Source organism: Anolis sagrei, chromosome 12 (assembly GCF_037176765.1).
Source record: "Anolis sagrei isolate rAnoSag1 chromosome 12, rAnoSag1.mat, whole genome shotgun sequence".
Classification (NCBI taxonomy): Eukaryota; Metazoa; Chordata; class Lepidosauria; order Squamata; family Dactyloidae; genus Anolis; species Anolis sagrei.
Genome location: NC_090032.1, coordinates 2,192,028 through 2,219,501, shown reverse-complemented (window position 1 = coordinate 2,219,501; position 27,474 = coordinate 2,192,028). Strand labels below are relative to the sequence as shown.

The 27,474-nt window shown below is 48.0% G+C and overlaps 1 protein-coding gene and 1 long non-coding RNA gene across 2 annotated transcripts; both read left to right on the top strand.

Moving 5' to 3' along the window:
* The first annotated feature begins 284 nt into the window (after positions 1-284).
* On the top strand, positions 285-2,823 carry LOC132764495 (uncharacterized). The gene is made up of 2 exons (XR_009630357.2): positions 285-450; positions 2,260-2,823. It is a non-coding gene; the product is annotated as an uncharacterized lncRNA (long non-coding RNA).
* A 10,285-nt stretch (positions 2,824-13,108) lies between these two features.
* Positions 13,109-22,782, top strand: LOC132764593 (uncharacterized). Its single transcript, XM_067472631.1, has 2 exons — positions 13,109-13,159; positions 21,409-22,782. Exon 2 carries the CDS (start codon positions 21,435-21,437, stop codon positions 22,083-22,085), a length of 651 nt encoding a protein of 216 aa, XP_067328732.1. The 5' UTR covers positions 13,109-13,159; positions 21,409-21,434; the 3' UTR covers positions 22,086-22,782.
* Positions 22,783-27,474: the final 4,692 nt, after the last annotated feature.

Below are 27,474 nucleotides of genomic sequence, written 5' to 3'. Positions count from 1 at the left end.
CACAAAGATAATAATCCCAACTAGTGTTATTCACGTAAGTCATGGGACCCACCATGAATGGAGGACATCTTTTAGAAGGATCACAGAGGGCTTTGGGTGAACACATTCTTCTCTATGGCTCAGAGCACAAATGTACTCATATCTATAATAAACAAGTGCCCTGTGGACACAGCTGGAGATTACACTGTTATTAGATGCAACCATCCATTTTGTGACATTGTCCCCTAATGAGATATGTGACCAAAACCAGCATCTGTGTTCAAAAATGTAGAGCATTACCCAGAGGGAGGTGGACAATCCCCTTAGTTAATGAGGAAGTGCACATTTTTTTCTTGATAATGTCTCACTTCCTCTGGAAACAGGACATGGACCTGTATAAAAGGTCCACTATCCCAGTCCTCCTCATTCGATCTTCAGGTTCCTCAACCTACCAGTCTACTCCTGAACAAGGTAAGCTAGATTCACCTTCTAGCAGACTTGGTCTGAACCCATTTCTTCTGCAAGTTCTTCTAGTATACATCTGTATTGTTTCTTATGTTTCTCTTAGCAAGAACTGTGTTAGAATATGATAAAAATAGCATTGTGGGGCTTGCTAGATATGGTTGAATTTCATAAGTATTCATCTCCATGGAAGATTCTGTAGTTTTCAGTTTGATAAGCAGCAAATGAGTCCATCTCTATTATATTCTGGAGTCAAAGTACAGCGTATGAATATGGGCCAGAATACAACATATGAAGATGACAAAGTACTACTGTCCATAGTCACTAAGGGTTCATCTACAATGTTGAACGACACGAAGGGTTCATCTACAATGTTGAAGGACACTAAGGCAGTGGTTCTCAACCTGGGGTCCCCAGATGTTTTTGGCCTTCAACTCCCAGAAATCCTAACAGCTGGTAAACTGGCTCAGATTTCTGGGAGTTGTAGGCCAAAAACATCTGGGTACCCTAGGTTGAGAACCACTGCACCAAGGGTTAATCTACAATGTTGAACAACACTAAGGGTTCATCTACAATGTTGAATGACACTAAGGGTTCATCTACAATGTTGAAGAAATGCAATTTTGAAGTCACTTGAGCTTCCATGGATCACTACTATAGAGTCATGGAAGCTGTAGTTCTCTGTGCTCTTTAGCCATCAAAGAGTGTTGGTTCCTCATCAAACTACAACTTCCAGGGTTGAGCCATGGAAGTTCAAGTGATGTTGAACAGTGTTCATTCTACAGTGAAGATATGTTTTGGGTGCTAAACCTATCAGAACTTGTGTCAGCTTGTAGTTGGCTCAACATCTATCAGTTTGATAAGGGAAGAGGCAAATGGGTCCATCTCTATTATACTATGGAGTCAAAGTACAGCATATGAATATGGGCCAGAATACAACATATGAAGATGACAAAGTACTATTTTCCATAGTCACTAAGGGTTCATCTACAATGTTGAAGGACACTAAGGGTCCATCTACAATGTTGAAGGACACTAAGGCAGTGATTCTCAACCTGGGGTCCCCAGATGTTTTTGGCCTTCAACTCCCAGAAATCCTACCAGCTGGTAAACTGGCTGGGATTTCTGGGAATGCAATTTTGAAGTCACTTGAGCTTCCATGGATCACTACTACAGAGTCATGGAAGCTGTAGTTCTGTGTGGACTTTAGTCATCAAAGAGTGTTGGTGCCTCATCAAACTACAACTCCCAGGGTTGAGCCATGGAAGTTCAAGTGATGTTGAACAGTGTTCATTCTACAGTGAAGATATATTTTGGGTGCTAAACCTATCAGGACTTGTGTCAGCCTGTAGTTGGCTCAACATCCATCAAGACCCTTGGTGAACCCTTATATGGTTTATCCAGAGGATGGAATTGACAAAATCATCTCTAAGTCTTCCTTTTCTAAGAAATTCATGGGGTCACCATAAGTCAACCGTTGACTTGAAGGCATCTCCATAGACACATATACTTTATTCAAAATGTTTTGGATGCTTTTGGACCAGCAGTCTCTTGGAGATGGGCCCATGTCTACATACAAAATGTGTTCATGGTTCCTATGCACCCTGCATACATAACCTAAGGGTAAATGTATACCAAATATTTTAAATAAAATTAATTATGTGCTTGTGGGACCATCAGACATCAAAGGGGTCGCTCTCTTAGACATCTAGCATAGAGTTTTGGGAGCATTTGGGGTTACAGATTTCCAGAGAAGACAGACTTCAGCTGCTTCAGTCCAAAAAGTTAGAAAAATAATTCCTCCTTCCTCTTTTGTAGGCTCGTCCTTCTTTATCAACAATGGGCAACTGTTCATACGGTGGTGGCCAAAGCCAGCCAACAGTCACGTGTATGCCTTTGTCATGTGGTGGTGGTGGCTGCTGCCAGCCCTGCTGTGGCCAATCCTGTGGCGGTGGCTGCCTCTATTTAGTCAGTATGGGACGTAGCGGTGGCGGATGTTGCGGATGTTGCGGCGGTGGAGGATATTAAAGCTCTGGGATTGAACCTCTATGAGGTCCGGCATGGACATTCCAACAGCCAGAACCATCTCACTGTCAACGACAGCCACCTTGAGGACCTGTCCGATGACCATCTTCCTTTCCTTGTTGGCCAGTCAAAACCGTGAAGAAGCTTTGTGCCGGCCTCTTGCACAAAACATCCCCCTTCTCTATGTATTTCCTTTTGCTTTTTGCTTTTTGCCAATCTGATTCCACAAAGTCCTGAGAAACAAAAAGAGATGTGACGGATTGTGTTGGAAACATGGGTGTGGGTCTCCTTCTCTTCTCCCTGGGCTATGGAAATCCCCAGGTTCTTCCTTGAATAAATGAAATGCTGAAATGATAACTATCTTTGTGTCTGTGCATGTATTTTGAGATGAGTAGGCACTGCTGTAAAGAAGTTGTTAAACTGCTGCCACCAATTGTGAAGGAGACCGTTTTAATGCCACCGAATGCCACCAAATGTGAAGGTGTGAGTGGTAAAACACCCACTGCCACCTAATCTGTGAGGGAAGCCGGGCAACGATCAAAACGTTTCAAAGCAGGTACAGCAGGCTTAAACCCAGCCAAACCTTGATTCTTAATTTAGAATCAACAACCCCCTGTAGCTCTCTCACTACCGGGTCCTTCTCTGCAACTGCTTTGGTCACCGATTGATTCCCTGAATCCCCACCCTGAGATTCAGTCTTTCCTATAGCACACCGGCTACAGACACATTCCCTGAATCTCCACCCAGAGACTCAGTCCTCTCAGTAGCTCTCCGGCCACTGACTGACTTTTTAAAACAGCTGCGTCCTGAAGAGGCAGTTGGCTCCGCCCCTGTTGCTATGGCAACTCAGCTAACGCCAAGCCACCATCTCCCACAAAACATCATCTCCCATACTTACCATCCCTAAACCACTATCCAAACTACACATAACCAAAGAAATAAAACTTACACATCGTCACAACTGCAAAATCAATACAGGGCTGTGGTTGTCCTTGACTTCTCCATGGTTTCACTGAAACCCTCTTGACTGGTGGCAACCATGACATAGTCTACCACTAATTCCATGAAAATGTCCTGTCACCATGTAGCATGTCTTTAGGTCAACTATAGTTTGTAGGCTCCTTCTCATAGGGTTTTCTTTGCAAGGTTTCCTCAAGGAAGACCTGCTTTTCTTGTAATATGACTTAGTGAAGACCAGCCAGAAGGTTTCCATAATTTCTTCTCATTGGAAATCCGATCCCAAGATGCTCCAAGAAGCCAACGAGGCCCAAAGAATATTGGTTTCGACATTACAGGCTCAGTATCCTTTATCCAACACGCTTCGGACCAGAAGTGTTTTGGATTTGGGAATATTTACACATATAAAATGAATTCCCTTGGAGATGGAACCCAAGCCTGAACACAAAATACATTTATATTTCCATTTGTATGCCACCTGTTTCCCCAGAGTGGAACTTGGACCACTCAAGGACAATGTATCTGCCAGTATCTCCAAGACACACTTCTACCAGCAAATTTGATCAATCCATCCATCCCCAATCTTTCATAGAATCATAGAATCCTAGGATCAAAGAGTTAGAAGAGACCTCATGGGCCATCCAGTCCAACCCCATTCTGCCAAGAAGCAGGAATATTGCATTCAAATCACCCCTGACAGATGACCATCCAGCCTCTGTTTAAAAGCTTCCAAAGAAAGAGCCTCCACCACGCTCTGGGACAAAGAGTTCCACTGCTGAACGGCTCTCACAATCAGGAAGTTCTTCCTCATGTTCAGATGGAATCTCCTCTCTTGTAGTTTGAAGCCATTGTTCTGAGTCCTAGTTTCCAGGGAAGCAGAAAACAAGCTTGCTCCCTCCTCCCTGTGACTTTCTCTCACATATTTATACATGGCTATTATATCTCCTCTCAGCCTTCTCTTCTTCAGGCTAAACATGCCCAGCTCCTTAAGCCGCTCCTCATATGGCTTGTTCTCCAGACCCTTGATCATTTTAGTCGCCCTCCTCTGGACACACTCCAGCTTGCCAATATCTCTCTTGAGTTGTGGTGCCCAGAATTGGACACAATATTCCAGGTGTGGTCTAACCAAAGCGGAATAGAGCATGGGGAGCATGACTTCCCTGGACCTTGAAACTTTGATCTTTGAGATGTCTTACACAATAATTCCCATCTATCCCAGGACAGGTGGGATGTGTAGTCTGGCCAGAGCTGACACCTAGAGGTCATGGAAGGCCTCATGGAAGCTCTGATCTGGTGTAAGGGTTGAATAAGAAGGAGGAGGCCTTCCTGAGAAGACACAACTTGAAGGACAACAACTGACTCCAAGACAAGGGTAGCAATTCTGATCTGTAGGAACCCTTCAGGTTGTCATGAAGCTTGGAAGCTTAAATTAGTATCTGAAATTAAGATGGGATGCCCAACTACCACCTGTATATTTTGCAAATCATTAAGACGTTTTAATTAAAAGACTGCAGCAATTTATATTTGTAGCAATAGGTTATTACTACTCTGTTTTTCAGGTAGGAATACTTGAATGCTCAGAACATAACATTCAGATGGAACAGGACTGGGTGGCTTGGGGAAGGCCGTGGAGAACTAAAAGAAGTTCTCCACAGTGTTGAACAATATGCCCTTTTGGTAGGGCTGGGCGGTTTCGTTCGTTAATTTCGTAATTCGTTAATAATTCGTTATTTTTCTTGATAACGAAGCGATAACAAACCATCCAGGAGCAACTAAAAAACGAAATGAATTTTTAAAGCTATTTCGTAATTGTTTTGTAATTGTTTCGTTATTATTTCAGCTCCCGGGCTGCAAAGGGGCCTGAGCAGGGGCAAGGAGAAGGGAAGGCAGGCGAGAGAGAGAGACTGAGCGAGCAAGCTCCCTTTCCGGCCTGGCTTCCTCCCCTCGCTCCCCCCGCCCCCTTCTTCCCCCGGCTCACCCGGGCATGCACACCCCACTGACATCTTCACATGCCCGGCCCGGCGCAGGGGTGGTCCGACGTGTTCGCTCGGCGGGGCATGCACACCCCACTGACATCTTTACATGCCCGGCCCGGCGCAGGGGTGGTCCGGCGTGCTCGCTCGGTGGGGCCCTGGCATCCGCCGTCCTGGGAAAGACCCCTGCCCAGCAACAGCGGCAAGGCCGACGATGCTGCGGTTGCTGACTCCCCCGATCGCCTCCCCCGCCGGGAAAAGGAAACGCAGGAGGAGGCGCAGCAACAGTAGCGGAGCAACCCGATTCTTCTCTCTCCCTCTCTCTCTCTCCCTCTTTGCTCAGGGTTGGGCTAAAGGAGCAGCTCAGTGCGTGTGCGTGTGTGTGTATGTGTGCCTCTATTTCTGGCTGTGCGTGCGCTGCGTGAGCGAGATGGAGGCGACCGCGCGGGTGGGAGGGAGGGAGAGGGAGGGAGGGATAGAGAGGGGGGTGCGCGCGCGCTCTCTCTAGGTCTCTCTCGCTCTCTGTCTTTCCCCGACTGTCTCCCAATCCGATCCCGGGGCTGATGAATATGCAAATTTCTCGGCGGCGTCTATGTTGGTAGGGAGGAGGGAAAAGAGGGAGGAGAGTGAGCGCGAGCTTGTCAAAGTGACCTGAGCCGAGTGCAAGTTTTATGTCTGGTGCAAGTTTTATAGTTGTTTCCCTCCCCTCTCCCTGGTTGCAAGCGGTCGGTATTTACCCCACTTCCGGGTAAACTATTATTTAAAACTATTATTTAAAACTAATATTTTCATAATATTTTCATTTAAAACTATTATTTAAAACTAACATTTTCATGTTGCGCAACTGCGTCCGCCATTTTAACGAAATTTCATTAATATTAACGAAATTTCGTAAATATCAAACTTTTTAAAAGGAAAATTTCGGAATTCTTTTAAATATCGAAATGCAAAAACCCCAAAAAAACGAATCGATTTTAGAAACAAATTTTTGCGTTGCTATCATCAGAGTACATAGACATTTCAAATCCAGACAGAAACCAGATGTGAGCTGATATCTACACGAATACAGGATCCAATGGACATCTTGGAGAGGAGATTCCATCTGAACATGAGGAAGAACTTCCTGACTGTGAGAGCTGTTCAGCAGTGGAACTCTCTGCCCCAGAGCAGAGAAAAGCTTTGGAAGCTTTTAAACAGAGGCTGGATGGCCATCTGTCAGGGATGATTTGAATGCAATCTTCCTGCTTCTTGGCAGAATGGGGTTGGACTGGATGGCCCATGAGGTCTCTTCCAACTCTTTGATTCTATGATTCTATCTTGGTTGACTCAATGATAAATCAACATGTTAGTAAGTCCCATTGATTCAAAAGGTCTGCTCCGATGAAGGACTTTCATGACTGGGATTGTCAATATCCTCTAAATCAATAGTTCCCATCCTGTGGTCCATGTACACAGGGGTGGGTCAACCATTACGCAAAGTAAGCATTCGCAGTATAGTTGATTTTTCCCAGTGGCGCTCTTGAGGAGCTCTTGGAGAAAAATAGACTTTGACATATGCGAGTTGTAGTTACTGGGATGTATATTTATTTATTTATTTATTTATTTACTTCATTTGTTGACCGCCGTTCTCAGCCCTAGGGCGATTCACGGCGGTGTACAACATATAAGAACACAGTTTACAATAAAGCAATAGCACAACGAAATATCAACATCAACAATCAATAATACAACAATCATATAATTACACTAAATCATCCGCGCCGTCTCATCGTAGAATCATAAACCAATCTCATAATCCATATTCCGTTCCAGTCGTCATTGCCAATTGTTGTAGCACTTAGTTAAACGCCTTCTCAAATAACCAAGTCTTTAAGCTCCTGCGGAATGACATAAGGGAGGGCGCCTGTCTGATGTCTACAGGGAGGGTGTTCCACAGCCGGGGGGCCACCACCGAGAAGGCCCTATCCCTCGTCCCCGCCAGACGTGCCTGTGAGGCAGGCGGGATCGAGAGAAGGGCCTCCCCAGACGATCTCAAGGCCCTCGTAGGCTCATAGGCCAAGATGCGGTCAGAAAGGTATTTTGGGCCGGAACCGTTTAGGGCTTTGTAGGCCAACACCAGCACCTTGAATTGGGCCCGGTAGCAGATCGGCAGCCAGTGGAGCTGGAACAACAAGGGCGTTGTGTGCTCCCTGCGTCCCGCTCCTGTTAGTAACATGGCTGCCGCGCGCTGGACTAGCTGGAGCTTCCGGGCCGTCTTCAAGGGCAGCCCCACGTAGAGAGCGTTGCAGTAGTCAAGGCGGGATGTGACCAGAGCATGTACCACCGTGGCGAAGTCAGACTTCCCGAGGTACGGGCGCAGCTGGTGCACGAGCCTAAGCTGTGCAAATGCTCCTCTGGTCACCGCTGAAACCTGGGGATCCAGGCTCAACGATGAATCCAGGATCACACCCAAGCTGTGAACCTGTGCCTTCAAGGGGAGTGCGACCCCGTCCAGCACAGGCTGTAACCCTATACCCTGTTCGGCCTTGCGACTGACCAGGAGTACCTCTGTCTTGTCTGGATTTAGTTTCAGTTTGTTCGCCCTCATCCAGACCGTTACAGCGGCCAGGCACCGGTTCAGGACCTCGACAGCCTCCTTAGTAGCAGGTGGGAAGGAGTGTATAGTTCACCTACAATCGAAGAGCATTCTGAACTCCACCAATGATGGAATTGAACCAAATATGGCACACAGAACTCCCACGATGAACAGAAAATATATATCAATGATTGGTTGGGGGGGGGGGGGCACCAAAATACTGTTTGCTTACCGTTGAAAATTACCTAGGGCCGCCTCTGCATGTACATCAGTGGTCCACAAGAATGAAAATATGGTCAGCAGCCTCACCATTACTACACCATTGCCTCGAAGTCATGCAACAACAAGAGTGACCGGTTTTGCGAAACCCTCTTATAGTGCCGAGGCAACAGGGATGTCTTGAGAGGAGAGGCTGACTACCCATGAAAGATTATTACTGCCACATCAACTCTAGATTATTAAATATGGTTTCCTGTGTGTGAGCAGATGGTGGCTAGTGGGTGGCATATGTTATATATCAGAATCATAGAATCATAGAATCAAAGAGTTGGAAGAGACCTCCTGGGCCATCCAGTCCAACCCCATTCTGCCAAGAAGCAGGAATATTGCATTCAAATCACCCCTGACAGATGGCCACCCAGCCTCTGCTTAAAAGCCTCCAAAGAAGGAGCCTCCACCACACTCTGGGGCAGAGAGTTCCACTGCTGAACGGCTCTCACAGTCAGGAAGTTCTTCCTCATGTTCAGATGGAATCTCCTCTCTTGTAGTTTGAAGCCATTGTTCCGCGTCCTAGTCTCTAGGGAAGCAGAAAACAAGCTTGCTCCCTCCTCCCTGTGGCTTCCTCTCACATATTTATACATGGCTATCATATCTCCTCTCAGCCTTCTCTTCTTCAGGCTAAACATGCCCAGCTCCTTAAGCCGCTCCTCATAGGGCTTGTTCTCCAGACCCTTGATCTGCTCCCTCCTCCCTGTGGCTTCCTCTCACATATTTATACCTGGCTACATTTCTCCTCTTAGCCTTCTCATCTTCAGGCTAAACATGCCCAGTTCCCTAAGCCGCTCCTCATAGGGCTTGTTCTCCAGACCCTTGATCATTTTAGTCGCCCTCCTCTGGACACGTTCCAGCTTGTCAATATCTCTCTTGAATTGTGGTGCCCAGAATTGGACACAATATTCCAGATGTGGTCTAACCAAAGCAGAATAGAGGGGTAGCATTACTTCCTTAGATCTAGACACTATGCTCCTCTTGATGCAGGCCAAAATCCCATTGGCTTCTTTTGCCACCACATCACATTGTTGGCTCATGTTTAACTTGTTGTCCACGAGGACTCCAAGATCTTTTTCACACGTACTGCTCTCGAGCCAGGCGTCACCCACCCAGAAACTAGAGCTGATGTGGTCTAGCCAATGAAGTTTTCTGAATCAGCACCCCAAATAACCAAACCGAATCTGAAGTTGACCCAAAACCGATTCTTAACCCTTTTGGTACTAATATTGGAGAGTGGTCTCTGGTCAGAGTGGGGCCAGAGCGCAGTCTCCACGTCGCCCAGTCTTCTGTGTGCCCAGGGGGGAGTCTCTCATCTGGTCTCACCCACGGATTGAGGTGCTGGGTTTGGGTCTGCCACTTTTGGACTCTCGCTTGCTGAGGCGTTCTAGCGAGTGTCTCTGTAGATCTTAGAAAACTATTTCTAGATTTAAATCGTTGACGTGCTGGCTGATACCCAAACAGGGGATGAGCCGGAGATGTCTCTGCCTTGGTCCTTTCACTATTGGCTGCTACTTCCCGGCGGATGTCAGGTGGTGCAATACCGGCTAAGCAGTATCATTTCTCCAGTGGTGTAGGGCGCAGACACCCTATGATAATGCGGCATGTCTCATTAAGAGCCACATCCACTGTTTGAGCGTGGTGAGATGAGTTCCACACTGGGCATGCATACTCAGCAGCAGAGTAGCATATCGCAAGGGCAGATGTCCTCACTGTGTCTGGTTGTGATCCCCAGGTTGTGCCAGTCAGCTTTCGTATGATATTGTTTCTAGCACCCACTTTTTGCTTGATGTTCAGGCAGTGCTTCTTGTACGTCAGAACACGGTCCAAAGTGACTCCCCGGTATTTGGGTGCGCTGCAATGCTCCAGTGGGATTCCTTCCCAGGTAATGATCCTCAGAGCTCAGGATGCTTCTCTGTTCTTGAGATGAAAAGCACATGTCTGTGTTTTAGATGGATTAGGGATCAGGTGGTTTTCCCTGGAATAGGCAGTAAGAGCACCTAGAGCTTCGGAGAGCTTCTGTTCAACCATCTCAAAGCTCCCTGCTTGGGTGGTGATGGCACGATCATCAGCATAGATGAAGCTCTCTGTCCCTTCTGGCAGTGGCTGGTCATTTGTGTAGATGTGGAACATGGATGGAGCAAGCACGCTCCCCTGAGGCAGGCCGTTCTTCTGTTTCCGCCATCTGCTTCTCTGGCCCTGGAACTCAACAAAAAAGCTCCTGTTTTGTAGCAGGTTTCCTATGAAATGGAAAACTCCCCCAAAACGAAACAATATTTTCACAATTGAATAATTTGCGGAGAATTTTTCACAAATGTCAAACTCCCGCAGAAAATTGTATGATATTCTCACTGATCTACCTAGATGTTCTTGACTGCCAGGGAACCTGTTTTTTAACCCCACTGATGAATAATTGTGATTTTTTTTCCATCCCTGCCCAAACAATCTGGGAATATTTGAACTAGGGAAAATCCAGACAGAAAATTGTAACCCGAGTCAGCAAACCAAGACAATAATACAGCAAGGTTAGCCTCTGGTGTAGCTCCCAGAGGTTGACCTTAATGTTGGGGTGCTGTCAAGAGGAAAAGTAAAGCACCCTGTCATTAAGGGGAAGAGAAAGCTTTAATTGTCCACAAGCTTTAGGGGAGCATCTGAAAATTTAATAAAGGGGTGCACAGACGACAATAACAGGGAATGGAGGGTGGGACAACAGATAGACTTGCACTTTTCTGGCAAATCATGCCGTTCAGCTGTTCTTCCACAACCTCACTTCCTGTGTGGGACAGTCTGAGAGGATTTTAAGATTCCTCCCTACTTTGAGAGTCCTCATTTGGTCACTTGGCTGGACTGTCGTACTCTACCCAAGCTGCCAAACATTGAAAAGGGTAAGTTGGAAACATCCAATCTTGATTCATCTTCTTTCTACAGGAACATTGTTTATGTGTGTATGGAGGTGCCTTCAAGTCAACAGTTGACTTATGGTGACTCCATGAATTTCTTAGACAAGGAAGACTCAGAGGTGATTTTGCCAGTTCCATCCTCTGAAGTAGAACCAACGGTCCCTGGTATTTCTTGGTAATCACTCATCCAAGTAGTAACCAGGTTGAATCCTACTTCAAGAAACACAGAGTTGGCCGAGACCACAAGGACCATCCAGACCAATCTTTCCAAGACTAGACCAGATGCAGTTTCCATGGGGTATTTCGACTCCCTGTTTATATATTATGTGTCTATGGAGGTGCCTTCAAGTCAATGGTTGACTTATGGTGACCCCATGAATTTCTTAGACAAGGAAGACTTAGAGATGATCAAATAGGTGAAAACTGACATTCTTGCAGTAACTTGAGTCTTTTTGAGACAAGGAAGACTCAGAGGTGATTTTGCCAGTTCCATCCTCTGAAGTAGAACCAACGTTCCCTGGTATTTCTTGGTAATCACTCGTCCAAGTAGTAACCAGGTTGAATCCTACTTAAAGAAACATAGAGTTGGCCGAAACCACAAGGACCATCCAGACCAATCTTTCCAAGACTAGACCAGATGCAATTTCAATGGGGTATTTTCGACTCCTTGTTTATATATTTAGGTAGAACATATGCAAATGCTTTAGAATGAGACTTATCCTTGGTGTATCCATAAGTCTCTTGGCTGGACTCTCGTACTCTACCTAAGCTGCCAAACATTGAAAAGGGTAAGTTGGAGACATCAAATCTTGAGTCATCTTCTCTCTACAGGAACATGGTTTATGTGTGTATGGAGGTGCCTTCAAGTCAACGGTTGACTTATGGTGACCCCATGAATTTCTTAGACAAGGAAGACTCAAAAGTGATTTTGCCAGTTCTATCCTCGGAAATAGAACCAACAGTCCCTGATATTTCTTGGTAATCACTCATCCAAGTAGTAACCAGGTTGAATCCTACTTAAAGAAACATAGAGTTGGCCGAGACTACAAGGACCATCCAGACCAATCTTTCCAAGACTGGACCAGATGCAGTTTCTATGGGGTATTTCGACTCCTTGTTGATATATTTAGGTAGAACATATGCAAAAGTGATGAGACTTATCCTTGGTGTATCCATAAGTCTCTTGGTTGGACTGCCGTACTCTACCCAAGCTGCCAAACTTTGAGAGTCCTCATTTGGTCACTTAGCTGGACTGTCGTACTCTACCCAAGCTGCCAAACATTGAAAAGGATAAGTTGGAGACATCTGATCTTGATTCATCTTATCTCTACAGGAACATTGTTTATGTGTGTATGGAGGTGCCTTCAAGTCAACGGTTGACTTATGGTGACCCCATGAATTTCTTAGTCAAGGAAGACTCAGAGATGATTTTGCGAGTTCTATCCTTGGAAATAGAACCAACGGTCTCTGGTATTTCTTGGTAATCATTCGTCCAAGTAGTAACCAGGTTGAATCCTACTTAAAGAAACATAGAGTTGGCCGAGACCACAAGGACCATCCAGCCCAATCTTTCCAAGACTAGACCAGATGCATTTTCTATGGGGTATTTCAACTCCCTGTTTATATATTATGTGTCTATGGAGGTGCCTTCAAGTCAACGGTTGACTTATGGTGACCCCATGAATTTCTTACAAAAGGAAGACTTAGAGATGATTTTGTCAGTTCCATCCTCTGAAGTAAAACCAACGGTCTCTGGTATTTCTTGGTAATCATCACTCATCCAAGTAGTAACCAGGTTGAATCCTACTTAAAGAAACATAGTTGGCCAAGACCACAAGGACCATCTAGCCAATCTTTCCAAGACTAGACCAGATGCAGTTTCTGTGGGGTATTTCGACTCCTTTTTATATATTTAGGTAGAACATATGCAAATGTTTTAGAATGAGACTTATCCTTGGTGTATCCATAAGTCTCTTGGCTAGACTGTCGTACTCTACCCAAGCTGCCAAACATTGAAAAGGGTAAGTTGGAGACATCGAGTCTTGGGTCATTTTCTCTCTACAGGAACATTGTTTATGTGTGTATGGAGGTGCCTTCAAGTCAATAGTTGACTTATGGTGACCCCATGAATTTCTTACAAAAGGAAGACTCAGAGATGATTTTGCTAGTTCTATCCTCAGAAATAGAACCAATGGTCCCTGGTATTTCTTGGTAATCACTCATCCAAGTAGTAACTAGGTTGACTCCTACTTAAAGAAACATAGAGTTGACCAAGGCCACAAGGACCATCCAGCCCAATCTTTCCAAGACTTGACCAGATGCAGTTTCTGTGGGTTATTTCAACTCTTTGTTTATAGGTTTAGGTAAAACATATGCAAATGTTTTAGAATGAGACTTAACCTTGGCATATCCATACGTCTCCCTATAAAATTAGGATGTATCTTTCCTGGCTAGATATATATGTTTCTTCACTTGGAGTAGACCGCTGTATGCAAATTTTGGGTCTCATGAAATCTCTTAAGTGTTGAAGGTATCCCAATAATTTTTGTTATTATACTGAATGCTTTATACATGTTGATTTCATTTGCTTAATTTATTTAATTTTAATTAATTAAGTATAATTAATTAATTAATTCAATTTTCTATTCCTACCTCCTCCAGGGTTTTATCATTTTACCTCGCCCGTATTTTATTCCGATGTAATTTTTGTTGTCTGCAGTCTGTATTTTATTTTGTTGTGTTGTATCTTTGGGCTTGGCCTCAAGTTAGCTGCCCCGAGTCCTCTTTGGGGAGATGGTGGCGGGATATAAATAAAGATTATTATTATTATTATTATTATTATTATTATTATTATTATTGTCCGCCTTTGGGGCATTTCTGTTCATGTGCTAAGCTCCCAAGACAGCTTAACAAAGTAGTTTATTTATTTAAATAAATAAACAAAGTAGTTGAAATGCCCTGAATTACCCTTATCTGTTGAATTAATTCACTTTGACACTTCATTCCCTGCCATGGCTCAATATGATACAATTCTGGAAGACGTAGTTTTGCAAAGTTCTCATCCTTCTCTGCCAAAGAGTGCTCGTGACATGCCAAGCTATTGTTAGTGGCATCTCCGCACAGTAAGGCAAGGAAACACATCGATCACAGTCTTCTTTAGGCTATAAGGTCATTTATTGTACAACTATTTACATTAGAACCTAAGCAGATCGTAAAACTTGCTTCCTCTCCATTCGGCAGCTACATCGCGAATGCAGAACACGCTGTTATCAGCAGTAGTCCACACCTCCTGCATTCCAGAGTGACGTATAACATACAACGCACTACGCTGCCTCCATTGCTCTCTGCACTAAGATTTATGACCTCTCTAGGAATGCCGTTCCCCTTCATGGTACAGTTAAACCTTTCCACACAGGAATACCCTCGGCACTCAGCATTGCATTTTTAAACATACAAACTCACTTTGAAATCTACATGATATTATCACATTGAAGCATGGCAGTTCAGATGGTGCCAAACACCATTCATTCTACATTGTAGAGCAGTGGTTCTCAACCTTTCTAATGCCGTGACCCCTTAGTATAGTCCCTCGTGTTGTGCTGACCCCCAACCATAACATTATTTTCATTGCTACTTCATAACTGTAATTTTGCTACTGTTGTGAATTGCAATGTAAATATCTGATATTCAGGATGTATTTTCATTCACTGGACCAAATTTGGCACAAATACCCATTATGCCCATCCCCATCAGTATCCAAATTTGGGCATATTGGGTATTTGGGGATGGGGGGGGGATTGATTTTGTCCTTTGGGAGTTGTAGTTGCTGGGGTTTATAGTTAACCTACAATCAAAGAGCATTCTGAAACCCACCAACAATGGAATTGAACCAAACTTGGCACACAGAACTCCCATGACCAACAGAAAATACTGAAAGGGTTGGTGGGCATTGACCTTGAGTTTGGGAGTTGTAGTTCACCTACATCCAGAGAGCACTGTGGACTCAAACCATGATGGATTGTTTGTGTCCACAAACTTGGCACGAATCCTCAACATTCCCAAATGTGAACACAGGTGGAGTTTGGAGAACATAGACCTTGATATTTGTGAGTTGTAGTTGCTGGGATTTATAGTTCACCTATAATCAAAGAGCGTTCTGAACCTCACCAACAATAGAATTGGGCCAAACTTCCCACACAGAACCCACCATCACTAATGGAAAATACTTTGTATTGTCGAAGGCTTTCATGGCCGGAATCACTGGATTGTTGTAGGTTTTTCCGGGCTATATGGCCATGTTCTAGAGCAGTGTTTCTCAACCTGGGGGTCGGGACCCCTGAGGGGGTCGCGAGGGGGTGTCAAAGGGGTCACCAAAGACTATCAGAAAACACAGTATTTTCTGTTGGTCATGGGGATTCCGTGTGGAAAGTTTGAGCCAATTCTATCCTTGGTGGGGTTCGGAAAGCTCTTTGATTTTAGGTGAACTATAAATCCCAGCAACTACAAGTCCCAAATGTCAAGGTCTATTTTCCCCAAATTCCACCAGTTTTCACATTTGGGCATATTGAGTACTTGTACCAAGTTTGGTCCAGATCTATCATTGTTTGAGTCTACACTGCTCTCTGGATGTAGGTGAACTACAACTCCAAAACTCAAGGTCAATGCTCACCAATCAGTTCTTGTATTTTGGTTGTGGGCATTGTGTGTGCCGTATTTGGTCCAATTCCATCATTGGTGGAGTTCAGAATGCTCTTTGATTGTATGTGAACTATAAATCCCAACGACTACAACTCCCAACTGTCAAGGTCTATTTTCCCCAAACTCCACCAGTGTTTGCATTTGGGCATATAGAGTGTTTGTGCCAAGTTTGGTTCAGATCCAACATTGTTTGAGTCCACAGTGGTCTTGGGATGTAGGTGAACTACAATTCCAAAACTCAAGGTCAATGCTCACCAATCAATTCTTGTATTTTGGTTGTGGGCATTGTGTGTGCCGTATTTGGTCCAATTCCATCATTGGTAGAGTTCAGAATGCTCTTTGATTGTAGGCGAACTATAAATCCCAGCAACTACAACTCCCAAATGATAAAATCAATCCCCTCCCCAACTTCACCAGTATCCAAATTTGGACATATTGAGTATTTGTGCCAAATGTGGTCCTATGAATGAAAACATATCCTACATATCAGATGTTTACGTTACGATTTACGACAGTAGCAAAACCACAGTTGTGAAATGGCAATGAAAATAATGTTATGGTTGGGGGGTCACCACAACCTGAAGAACTGAATTAAGGGGTCACGGTATTAGGAAGGTTGAGAAGCACTGTTCTAGAGGCATTTTCTCCTGACGTTTCACCTGCATCTATGGCAAGCATCCTCAGAGGTAGTGAGGTCTGTTGGAAGTAGGAAAACTGGGTTTATATATCTGTGGAATGACCAGAGTGGGACAAAGGACTTTTGTCTGCTGGAGCTAGGTGTGAATGTTTCAAGATGTGAATGATGTGAATGTTTCAAGATGTGAATGAATCAAGATGGTCAGTTGAAACATTCACACCTAGCTCCAGCAGACAAAAGTCCTTTGTCCCACCTTGGTCATTCCACAGACATATAAACCCAGTTTTCCTAGTTCCAACAGACCTCACTACCTCTGAGGATGCTTGCCATAGATGCAGGTGAAACGTCAGGAGAAAATGCCTCTAGAACAGTGTTTCTCAATCTTTCTAATGCTGTGACCCCTAAATACAGTTCCTCATGTTGTGGTGACCCCCAACCATAAAATTATTTTCGTTGCTACTTCATAACTGTAATTTTGCTACTTTTATGAATCGTAATGTAAATGTATTTTCATTGTTTACAAATTGAACATAATTAAAGCATAGTGATTAATCACAAAAACAACATGTTTTGAGGAGGTTGGACAATGGATGATGGGATCTGCAGTACCTTCAAACGATTGAGCTCTGACTTCCACAGACCTGGGTCGCCCGGCTCGGGGGGCATGAGCCGGGTGACCCAGGCTCCGAGGTGGAGCCTGGGCCCTGTGGGGAGCCATTTTGAGGAGGGGGCAGGGTCAAAGGAGGTGGCCTCGCAACCCCTCCAAAATGGCCTTACGACCCCCCTGGGGGTCACGACCCCCAGGTTGAGAACCACTGCTCTAGAACATGGCCATATAGCCCATTTTGAGGAGGGGGCAGGGTCAAAGGAGGTGGCCTCGCAACCCCTCCAAAATGGCCTTACGACCCCCCTGGGGGTCGTGACCCCCAGGTTGAGAACCACTGCTCTAGAACATGGCCATATAGCCCATTTTGAGGAGGGGGCAGGGTCAAAGGAGGTGGCCTCACAACCCCTCCAAAATGGCCTTACGACCCCCCTGGGGGTCGTGACCCCCAGGTTGAGAACCACTGCTCTAGAACATGGCCATATAGCCCATTTTGAGGAGGGGGCAGGGTCAAAGGAGGTGGCCTCACAACCCCTCCAAAATGGCCTTACGACCCCCCTGGGGGTCGTGACCCCCAGGTTGAGAACCACTGCTCTAGAACATGGCCATATAGCCCATTTTGAGGAGGGGGCAGGGTCAAAGGAGGTGGCCTCACAACCCCTCCAAAATGGCCTTACGACCCCCCTGGGGGTCGTGACCCCCAGGTTGAGAACCACTGCTCTAGAACATGGCCATATAGCCCATTTTGAGGAGGGGGCAGGGTCAAAGGAGGTGGCCTCACAACCCCTCCAAAATGGCCTTACGACCCCCCTGGGGGTCGTGACCCCCAGGTTGAGAACCACTGCTCTAGAACATGGCCATATAGCCCATTTTGAGGAGGGGGCAGGGTCAAAGGAGGTGGCCTCGCAACCCCTCCAAAATGGCCTTACGACCCCCCTGGGGGTCGTGACCCCCAGGTTGAGAACCACTGCTCTAGAACATGGCCATATAGCCCATTTTGAGGAGGGGGCAGGGTCAAAGGAGGTGGCCTCACAACCCCTCCAAAATGGCCTTACGACCCCCCTGGGGGTCGTGACCCCCAGGTTGAGAACCACTGCTCTAGAACATGGCCATATAGCCCATTTTGAGGAGGGGGCAGGGTCAAAGGAGGTGGCCTCACAACCCCTCCAAAATGGCCTTACGACCCCCCTGGGGGTCGTGACCCCCAGGTTGAGAACCACTGCTCTAGAACATGGCCATATAGCCCATTTTGAGGAGGGGGCAGGGTCAAAGGAGGTGGCCTCGCAACCCCTCCAAAATGGCCTTACGACCCCCCTGGGGGTCGTGACCCCCAGGTTGAGAACCACTGCTCTAGAACATGGCCATATAGCCCATTTTGAGGAGGGGGCAGGGTCAAAGGAGGTGGCCTCGCAACCCCTCCAAAATGGCCTTACGACCCCCCTGGGGGTCGTGACCCCCAGGTTGAGAACCACTGCTCTAGAACATGGCCATATAGCCCATTTTGAGGAGGGGGCAGGGTCAAAGGAGGTGGCCTCGCAACCCCTCCAAAATGGCCTTACGACCCCCCTGGGGGTCGTGACCCCCAGGTTGAGAACCACTGCTCTAGAACATGGCCATATAGCCCATTTTGAGGAGGGGGCAGGGTCAAAGGAGGTGGCCTCACAACCCCTCCAAAATGGCCTTACGACCCCCCTGGGGGTCGCGACCCCCAGGTTGAGAACCACTGCTCTAGAACATGGCCATATAGCCCATTTTGAGGAGGGGGCAGGGTCAAAGGAGGTGGCCTCACAACCCCTCCAAAATGGCCTTACGACCCCCCTGGGGGTCGTGACCCCCAGGTTGAGAACCACTGCTCTAGAACATGGCCATATAGCCCATTTTGAGGAGGGGGCAGGGTCAAAGGAGGTGGCCTCGCAACCCCTCCAAAATGGCCTTACGACCCCCCTGGGGGTCGTGACCCCCAGGTTGAGAACCACTGCTCTAGAACATGGCCATATAGCCCATTTTGAGGAGGGGGCAGGGTCAAAGGAGGTGGCCTCGCAACCCCTCCAAAATGGCCTTACGACCCCCCTGGGGGTCGTGACCCCCAGGTTGAGAACCACTGCTCTAGAACATGGCCATATAGCCCATTTTGAGGAGGGGGCAGGGTCAAAGGAGGTGGCCTCGCAACCCCTCCAAAATGGCCTTACGACCCCCCTGGGGGTCGTGACCCCCAGGTTGAGAACCACTGCTCTAGAACATGGCCATATAGCCCATTTTGAGGAGGGGGCAGGGTCAAAGGAGGTGGCCTCGCAACCCCTCCAAAATGGCCTTACGACCCCCCTGGGGGTCGTGACCCCCAGGTTGAGAACCACTGCTCTAGAACATGGCCATATAGCCCATTTTGAGGAGGGGGCAGGGTCAAAGGAGGTGGCCTCGCAACCCCTCCAAAATGGCCTTACGACCCCCCTGGGGGTCGTGACCCCCAGGTTGAGAACCACTGCTCTAGAACATGGCCATATAGCCCATTTTGAGGAGGGGGCAGGGTCAAAGGAGGTGGCCTCACAACCCCTCCAAAATGGCCTTACGACCCCCCTGGGGGTCGCGACCCCCAGGTTGAGAACCACTGCTCTAGAACATGGCCATATAGCCCATTTTGAGGAGGGGGCAGGGTCAAAGGAGGTGGCCTCACAACCCCTCCAAAATGGCCTTACGACCCCCCTGGGGGTCGTGACCCCCAGGTTGAGAACCACTGCTCTAGAACATGGCCATATAGCCCATTTTGAGGAGGGGGCAGGGTCAAAGGAGGTGGCCTCGCAACCCCTCCAAAATGGCCTTACGACCCCCCTGGGGGTCGTGACCCCCAGGTTGAGAACCACTGCTCTAGAACATGGCCATATAGCCCATTTTGAGGAGGGGGCAGGGTCAAAGGAGGTGGCCTCGCAACCCCTCCAAAATGGCCTTACGACCCCCCTGGGGGTCGCGACCCCCAGGTTGAGAACCACTGCTCTAGAACATGGCCATATAGCCCATTTTGAGGAGGGGGCAGGGTCAAAGGAGGTGGCCTCACAACCCCTCCAAAATGGCCTTACGACCCCCCTGGGGGTCGTGACCCCCAGGTTGAGAACCACTGCTCTAGAACATGGCCATATAGCCCATTTTGAGGAGGGGGCAGGGTCAAAGGAGGTGGCCTCGCAACCCCTCCAAAATGGCCTTACGACCCCCCTGGGGGTCGTGACCCCCAGGTTGAGAACCACTGCTCTAGAACATGGCCATATAGCCCATTTTGAGGAGGGGGCAGGGTCAAAGGAGGTGGCCTCGCAACCCCTCCAAAATGGCCTTACGACCCCCCTGGGGGTCGCGACCCCCAGGTTGAGAACCACTGCTCTAGAACATGGCCATATAGCCCATTTTGAGGAGGGGGCAGGGTCAAAGGAGGTGGCCTCACAACCCCTCCAAAATGGCCTTACGACCCCCCTGGGGGTCGTGACCCCCAGGTTGAGAACCACTGCTCTAGAACATGGCCATATAGCCCATTTTGAGGAGGGGGCAGGGTCAAAGGAGGTGGCCTCACAACCCCTCCAAAATGGCCTTACGACCCCCCTGGGGGTCGTGACCCCCAGGTTGAGAACCACTGCTCTAGAACATGGCCATATAGCCCATTTTGAGGAGGGGGCAGGGTCAAAGGAGGTGGCCTCACAACCCCTCCAAAATGACCTTACGACCCCCCTGGGGGTCGTGACCCCCAGGTTGAGAACCACTGCTCTAGAACATGGCCATATAGCCCATTTTGAGGAGGGGGCAGGGTCAAAGGAGGTGGCCTCGCAACCCCTCCAAAATGGCCTTACAACTCCCCTGGGGGTCGCGACCCCCAGGTTGAGAACCACTGCTCTAGAACATGGCCATATAGCCCATTTTGAGGAGGGGGCAGGGTCAAAGGAGGTGGCCTCACAACCCCTCCAAAATGGCCTTACGACCCCCCTGGGGGTCGTGACCCCCAGGTTGAGAACTACTGCTCTAGAACATGGCCATATAGCCCATTTTGAGGAGGGGGCAGGGTCAAAGGAGGTGGCCTCGCAACCCCTCCAAAATGGCCTTACGACCCCCCTGGGGGTCGTGACCCCCAGGTTGAGAACCACTGCTCTAGAACATGGCCATATAGCCCGGAAAAACCTACAACAACCTGGAAAATACTTTCTGATGGTTTTTGGCGACCCCTCTGACAACCCGGGGTCCTGACCCCCAGGTTGAGAAACACTGTTGTAGAGGCATCCGAAGATATTTCCTTCTTCTCTCGTTCGTCTGGAACCTTCTTCCGCTGTGTCCTTCAAATATGTTGTTTCTTTCTTTAGGGATATCACCTCCATTGCTGGGAACAATGGATGCCAAAGACTCTCCCAGTGCCACGAAACCAACAAACTTTCTCTGCAAAACTCCGCGGATTCTCATCATCCGAAAGCAGACTTCAGAAGCGATGACCGGTAATGGAGATGTCCTTCTATCTGATGGGAACCCAAACCTGGTTGAGGTTGAAAGAGAACCTCCAGAGAAGATCCAAGTCAACCCACCTTCTGTGTTCTGTGGAAACGATAGCAATGGGATCGAGCAGGAAGACCCAACTCCAAAGGAAGGTTCAGGAGACACGGATGGGGACCACGGAAATGTTAATTTAGAAGCCACCGAAGGGAAGCCAATGGAGGAGATGGCTAACCATGACCACAATCCTCTGCCCACTGCCAATGAAAATTATGGAATCATGACTTGGAGAGATTGTGATATCCAGCAGTGCAAAATGGAATGGAGAATCGGGGAAAACATTGGGGCAGCCCTAGATTGGAGTGGGAACAAACCATCAACAGGCTGCGGCAAAGAGCCATCCTATGGTTGTGACAACGGCTCACCCGAATCCAACGACATAACCATCACGCGCCCCATCGTGCAACAATTCTCCATGGACTACCGGTGGTCCCCATTGCTGAAATATTGCAAACCTGTGGAAGTTCACCATGAGTGTGTCAGTGAGGATTGAAGGTTGTTTTGAGGGCTCACCTACACTGTGGAAAGAAGGCAGATTGGTCCCACCTTAAGGCTCAAAGTAATGGATCATGGGAGTTGTGGTTTTGAAAGGTCTTCTTGGCCAAAGAGGGTCAACTACAACTCCCAGGATTCACATTACAGGGCAGTTATAGTGAATTCCTCCTATCATCTAGATCAGTGGTCCTCAACCTGTGCGTCCCCAGGTGTTTTGGACTACAACTCCCAGAAATCCCAGCCAGATTACGAACTGTTAAGATTTATGGGAGTTGAAGGCCGAAACAAGACCCACAGGTTGAGCACCACTGATGTAGATGCAACCTGAATGTCCTCTCTCTCTTCCTTTCTCTCTCTTTCTCATTTGCACAAAGCATTAATGTGATATCATTTGCATATATAGGAGATGATTGAAACAGGTCCTCAATTGTAGGGTTTGATAAACACTAGAAATTATCTTAAATAGGTGTTATCCTATGTTTCTTAGCTCTGTCGACAATTTGATAGTCAAGTCTGTGTTAGATTAGTATTTTAAGAATGCAAATTATGCAAATTAACTCTACTGCTTCCCCTGCTTTGTTTTTCTTAGTATTATGTGTTAAAATAGTTTTCAATCCATTCACATTGAGCCTTACGCATGCTTTGTATGGTATGGAAATTGTTGTTGTTCTTTGTGTTTAATAAAAATACAAAAAAAAATTAAATTACACAAAAATGTTGTTGATAAATGTCTGCAATCAGTGCCTAAAATAGAGCCAAGAATGAGAGCACATAACAATCAGTAGGATGTAATCTGACTCCTTATTTGGGATGGGCAAATGCTGCCAACCAATGATGACATATGCAGGAGACAAGATGGAACTGTCCTCTGGCCACTCTTTCTTCACTCTGGCCCAGAGTAGAAGTTGGTACTGGGGGGAGGGGTCCCTGATTGATGACATATGCAGGAGACAAGATGGAACTGTCCCCTGGCCCCCTCTCTCTTCACTCTGGCCCTGAGCAGCAGTTGGTGCTGGGGGGAGGGGTCCCCAACTGATGACATATGCGGGAGACAAGATGGAACTGTCCCCTGGTCCCCTCACTCTTCACTCTGGCCCAGAACGACAGTTGGTGCTGGGGGAGGGGTCCCCAACTGATGACATATGCAGGAGACAAGATGGAACTATCCCCTGGCCCCCTCTCTCTTCACTCAGGCCCAGAACGACAGTTGGTGCTGGGGGAGGGGTCCCCAACTGATGACATATGCAGGAGACAAGATGGAACTATCCCCTGGCCCCCTCTCTCTTCACTCTGGCCCAGAACGACAGTTGGTGCTGGGGGAGGGGTCCCCAACTGATGACATATGCAGGAGACAACATGGAACTGTCCCCTGGCCCCCTCTCTCTTCACTCTGGCCCAGAACGACAGTTGGTGCTGCGGGAGGGGTCCCCAGCTGATGACCTATGCAGGAGACAAGATGGAACTGTCCCCTGCCCCCCTCTCTCTTCACTCTGGCCCAGAGCAGCAGTTGGTGCTGGGGGAGAGGTCCCCAATAGATGACATATGCAGGAGACAAGATGGAACTGTCCCCTGGCCCCCTCTCTCTTCACTCTGGCCCAGAACGACAGTTGGTGCTGGGGGAGGGGTCCCCAACTGATGACATATGCAGGAGACAAGATGGAACTGTCCCCTGGCCCCCTCTCTCTTCACTCAGGCCCAGAAGGACAGTTGGTGCTGGGGGAGGGGTCCCCAGCTGATGACATATGCAGGAGACAAGATGGAACTGTCCCCTGGCCCCCTCTTTCGTCACTCTGGCCTAGAGCGACAGATGATGCTGGGAGAAAGGATCCTCATCTGATGACATATGCAGGAGACAAGATGGAACTGTCCCCTGCCCCCCCCCTCTCTTCACTCTGGCCCCAGAGCAGCAGTTGGTGCTGGGGGAGGGGTCCCCAGCTGATGACATATGCAGGAGACAAGATGGAACTGTCCCCTGGCCCCTCTCTCTTCACTCTGGCCCAGAGCAGCAGTTGGTGCTGGGAGGAGAGGCCCCAACTGATGATGTATGCAGGAGACAAGATGGAACTGTCCCCTGCCCCCCCCTCTCTTCACTCTGGCCCCAGAGCAGCAGTTGGTGCTGGGGGAGGGGTCCCCAGCTGATGACATATGCAGGAGACAAGATGGAACTGTCCCCTGGCCCCTCTCTCTTCACTCTGGCCCAGAGCAGCAGTTGGTGCTGGGAGGAGAGGCCCCAACTGATGATGTATGCAGGAGACAAGATGGAACTGTCCCCTGCCCCCCCCTCTCTTCACTCTGGCCCAGAGCAGCAGTTGGTGCTGGGGGAGGGGTCCCCAGCTGATGACATATGCAGGAGACAAGATGGAACTGTCCCCTGGACCCCTCTCTCTTCACTCAGACCCCAGAGCAGCAGTTGGTGCTGGGAGGAGAGGCCCCAACTGATGATGTATGCAGGAGACAAGATGGAACTGTCCCCCGTCCCCCTCCCTCTTCACTCTGGCCCAGAGCGGCAGTTGGTGCTGGGGGGGAGGGGTCCCCAGTGGATGACATATGCAGGAGACAAGATGGAACTGTCCCCTAGTCCCCCCTCTCTTCACTTTGGCCCCAGAGCAACAATTGGTGCTGGGGGAGGGGTCCCCAGCTGATGACATATGCAGGAGACAAGATGGAACTGTCCCCTGGCCCCCTTTCTCTTCAGTCTGGCCCAGAGCAGCAGTTGGTGTAGGGGGGAGGGGTCCCCAGCAGATGACATATGCAGGAGACAAGATGGAACTGTCTCCTGGCCCCCTCTCTCTTCACTCTGGCCCAGAGCGTCAGTCGATGCTGGGGGAAGGGATCCTCAACTGATGACATATGCAGGAGACAAGATGGAACTATCCCCTGGCCCCCTCTCTCTTCACTCTGGCCCAGAGCAGCAGTTGGTGCTGGGGGATTGGATCCTCAACTGATGACATATGCAGGAGACAAGATGGAACTGTCCCCTGCCCCCCTCTCTTTTCACTCTGGCCCAGAGCGGCATTTGGTGCTGGGGGGAGGGGTCCCCAACTGATGATATATGCAGGAGACAAGATGGAACTGTCCCCTGGCCCCCTCTCTCTTCACTCTGGCCCAGAGCAGCAGTTGGTGCTGGAGGGGGGGGTCCCCAACTGATGACATATGCAGGGGACAAGATGGAACTGTCCCCTGGCCCCCTCTCTCTTCACTCTGGCACAGAACAGCAGTTGGTGCTGGAGGGGGGGGTCCCCAACTGATGACATATGCAGGAGACAAGATGGAACTGTCCCCTGCCCCCCCTCTCTATTCACTTTGGCCCAGAGTGGCAGTTGGTGCTGGGGGGAGGGGTCCCCAGCTGATGACATATGCAGGAGACAAGATGGAACTGTCCCCTGGTCCCCTCTCTCTTCGCTTTGGCCCCAGAGCAGCAGTTGGTGAAATATGCAGGAGACAAGATGGAACTGTTCCCTGGCCCCATCTCTCTTCACTCTGGCCAAAGAGCGGCAGTTGGTGCTGGGGGGAGGGGTCCCCAGCTGATAATATATGCAGGAGACAAGATGGAATTGTCCCCTGGTCCCCCCCTTCTCTTCACTTTGGCCCCAGAGCAGCAGTTGGTGCTGGGGGGAGGGGTCCCCAACTGATGACATAGGCAGGAGACAAGATTCACCTCCATTCATATCTCTTTTGAGTATGAGTTGACCAATTTACCATTGTACAACCATGTTGAGAACCACTGGTCTAGACTGAAGGAAGACATAGCCGACCCAGGTGATGTGGTCATACTATGGTACACTGGTCAACTCATACTTATAAGAGATATGAATGGAGGCTAATAAAGAAGATGTTATGATCTGTGTGAGAGCTGAGAAATGGATCATTTAAGCATCTAAGGACCCTACAGATGGAGATCTACTTCAACAGTGTGATGCAGAACCTTATATATGATTCTAGGCTACATCCATAGGAGTCTAGTGTCTAGATCAGTGGTTCTCAACCTGTGGGTCGTCAGGTGTTTTGGCCTACAACTCCCAGATTACCAGATGTTAGGATTTCTGGGAGATGAAGGCCAAAACATCTTCGGACCCATAGGTTGAGAACCACTGATCTAGACACTATACTCCTATGGATGTAGCCTAGAATCATATATGAGGTTCTGCATCACACTGTTGACGTAGATCTCCATCTGTAGGGTCCTTAGATGCTTAGATGATCCATTCCTCCGCTTTCAACCTGTAGGTTCTCAAGTGTTTTGGCCTACAACTCCCAGTTTGCCAGCTGTTAGGATTTCTGGGAGATGAAGGCCAAAACATCTAGTGACCCATAGGTTGAGAACCACTGATCTAGACACTAGACTCCTATGGATGTAGCCTAGAATCATATATGAGGTTCTGCATCACACTGTTGACGTAGATCTCCATCTGCAGGGTCCTTAGATGCTTAGATGATCCATTCCTCAGCTTTCAACCTGTAGGTCCTCAAGTGTTTTGGCCTACAACTCCCAGTTTATCAGCTGTTAGTATTTCTGGGAGATGAAGGCCAAAACATCTAGGGACCCATAGGTTGAGAACCACTGATCTAGACATTAGACTCCTATGGATGTAGCCTAGAATCATATATGAGGTTCTGCATCACACTGTTGACGTAGGGTCCTTAGATGCTTAGATGATCCATTCCTCAGCTTTCACGCAGATCATAACGTCTTCTTTATTTGCCTCCATTCATATCTCTTTTGAGTATGAGTTGACTAGTATACCATTGTACGACCATGTTCATCTCTCACATTATATGCCATATGGAATGAATCAGACCTGAAATTGAACAGGAACAATAACTTTGGCTGAAGGATTTACTGAACCTGGCATTGACTTCGGTCCAACCTACTCACAGCACCAAGCATGGTCAAGTCAGTTGGGGGCAGAGTCGCAATAATGGAAAGAGGACGATGTAGACTACAATCCATGACTTGGTTCATGTCTCATGCATTAATTTGAAGAGTGGCCCAGGAGGTGTTTTTTGACCTATTTGCATCACACCCAAATCCCCTCTGGACCAAGTTCATTACATCCCTTACTTTGCAGCAGAGCCACATTCACTAAGCTGAGAGAGGGCATCTCCCTTTCATTTGGAATTAGGGGGTTGTAATTCCATATTTGTAATTCCTGATTGTAATTGCTATTTCCTGTGGGAATTAGAAGGTTTGATGGCAAGACCATTGCTTCTTTGGTGGCATTATCTGGTCTGTGGAACCAGAAAACCAGCAAAGTGAGTACTTTCAATGTCTCAGGTGTACACTTATCCAAGTTTCATACAACCTTAACAATTGTTGATCTGACCTGGACTAAACTTGGCACACAGAACCTCCATGACCAACAGAAAATACTGGAGGGGTTTGGGGA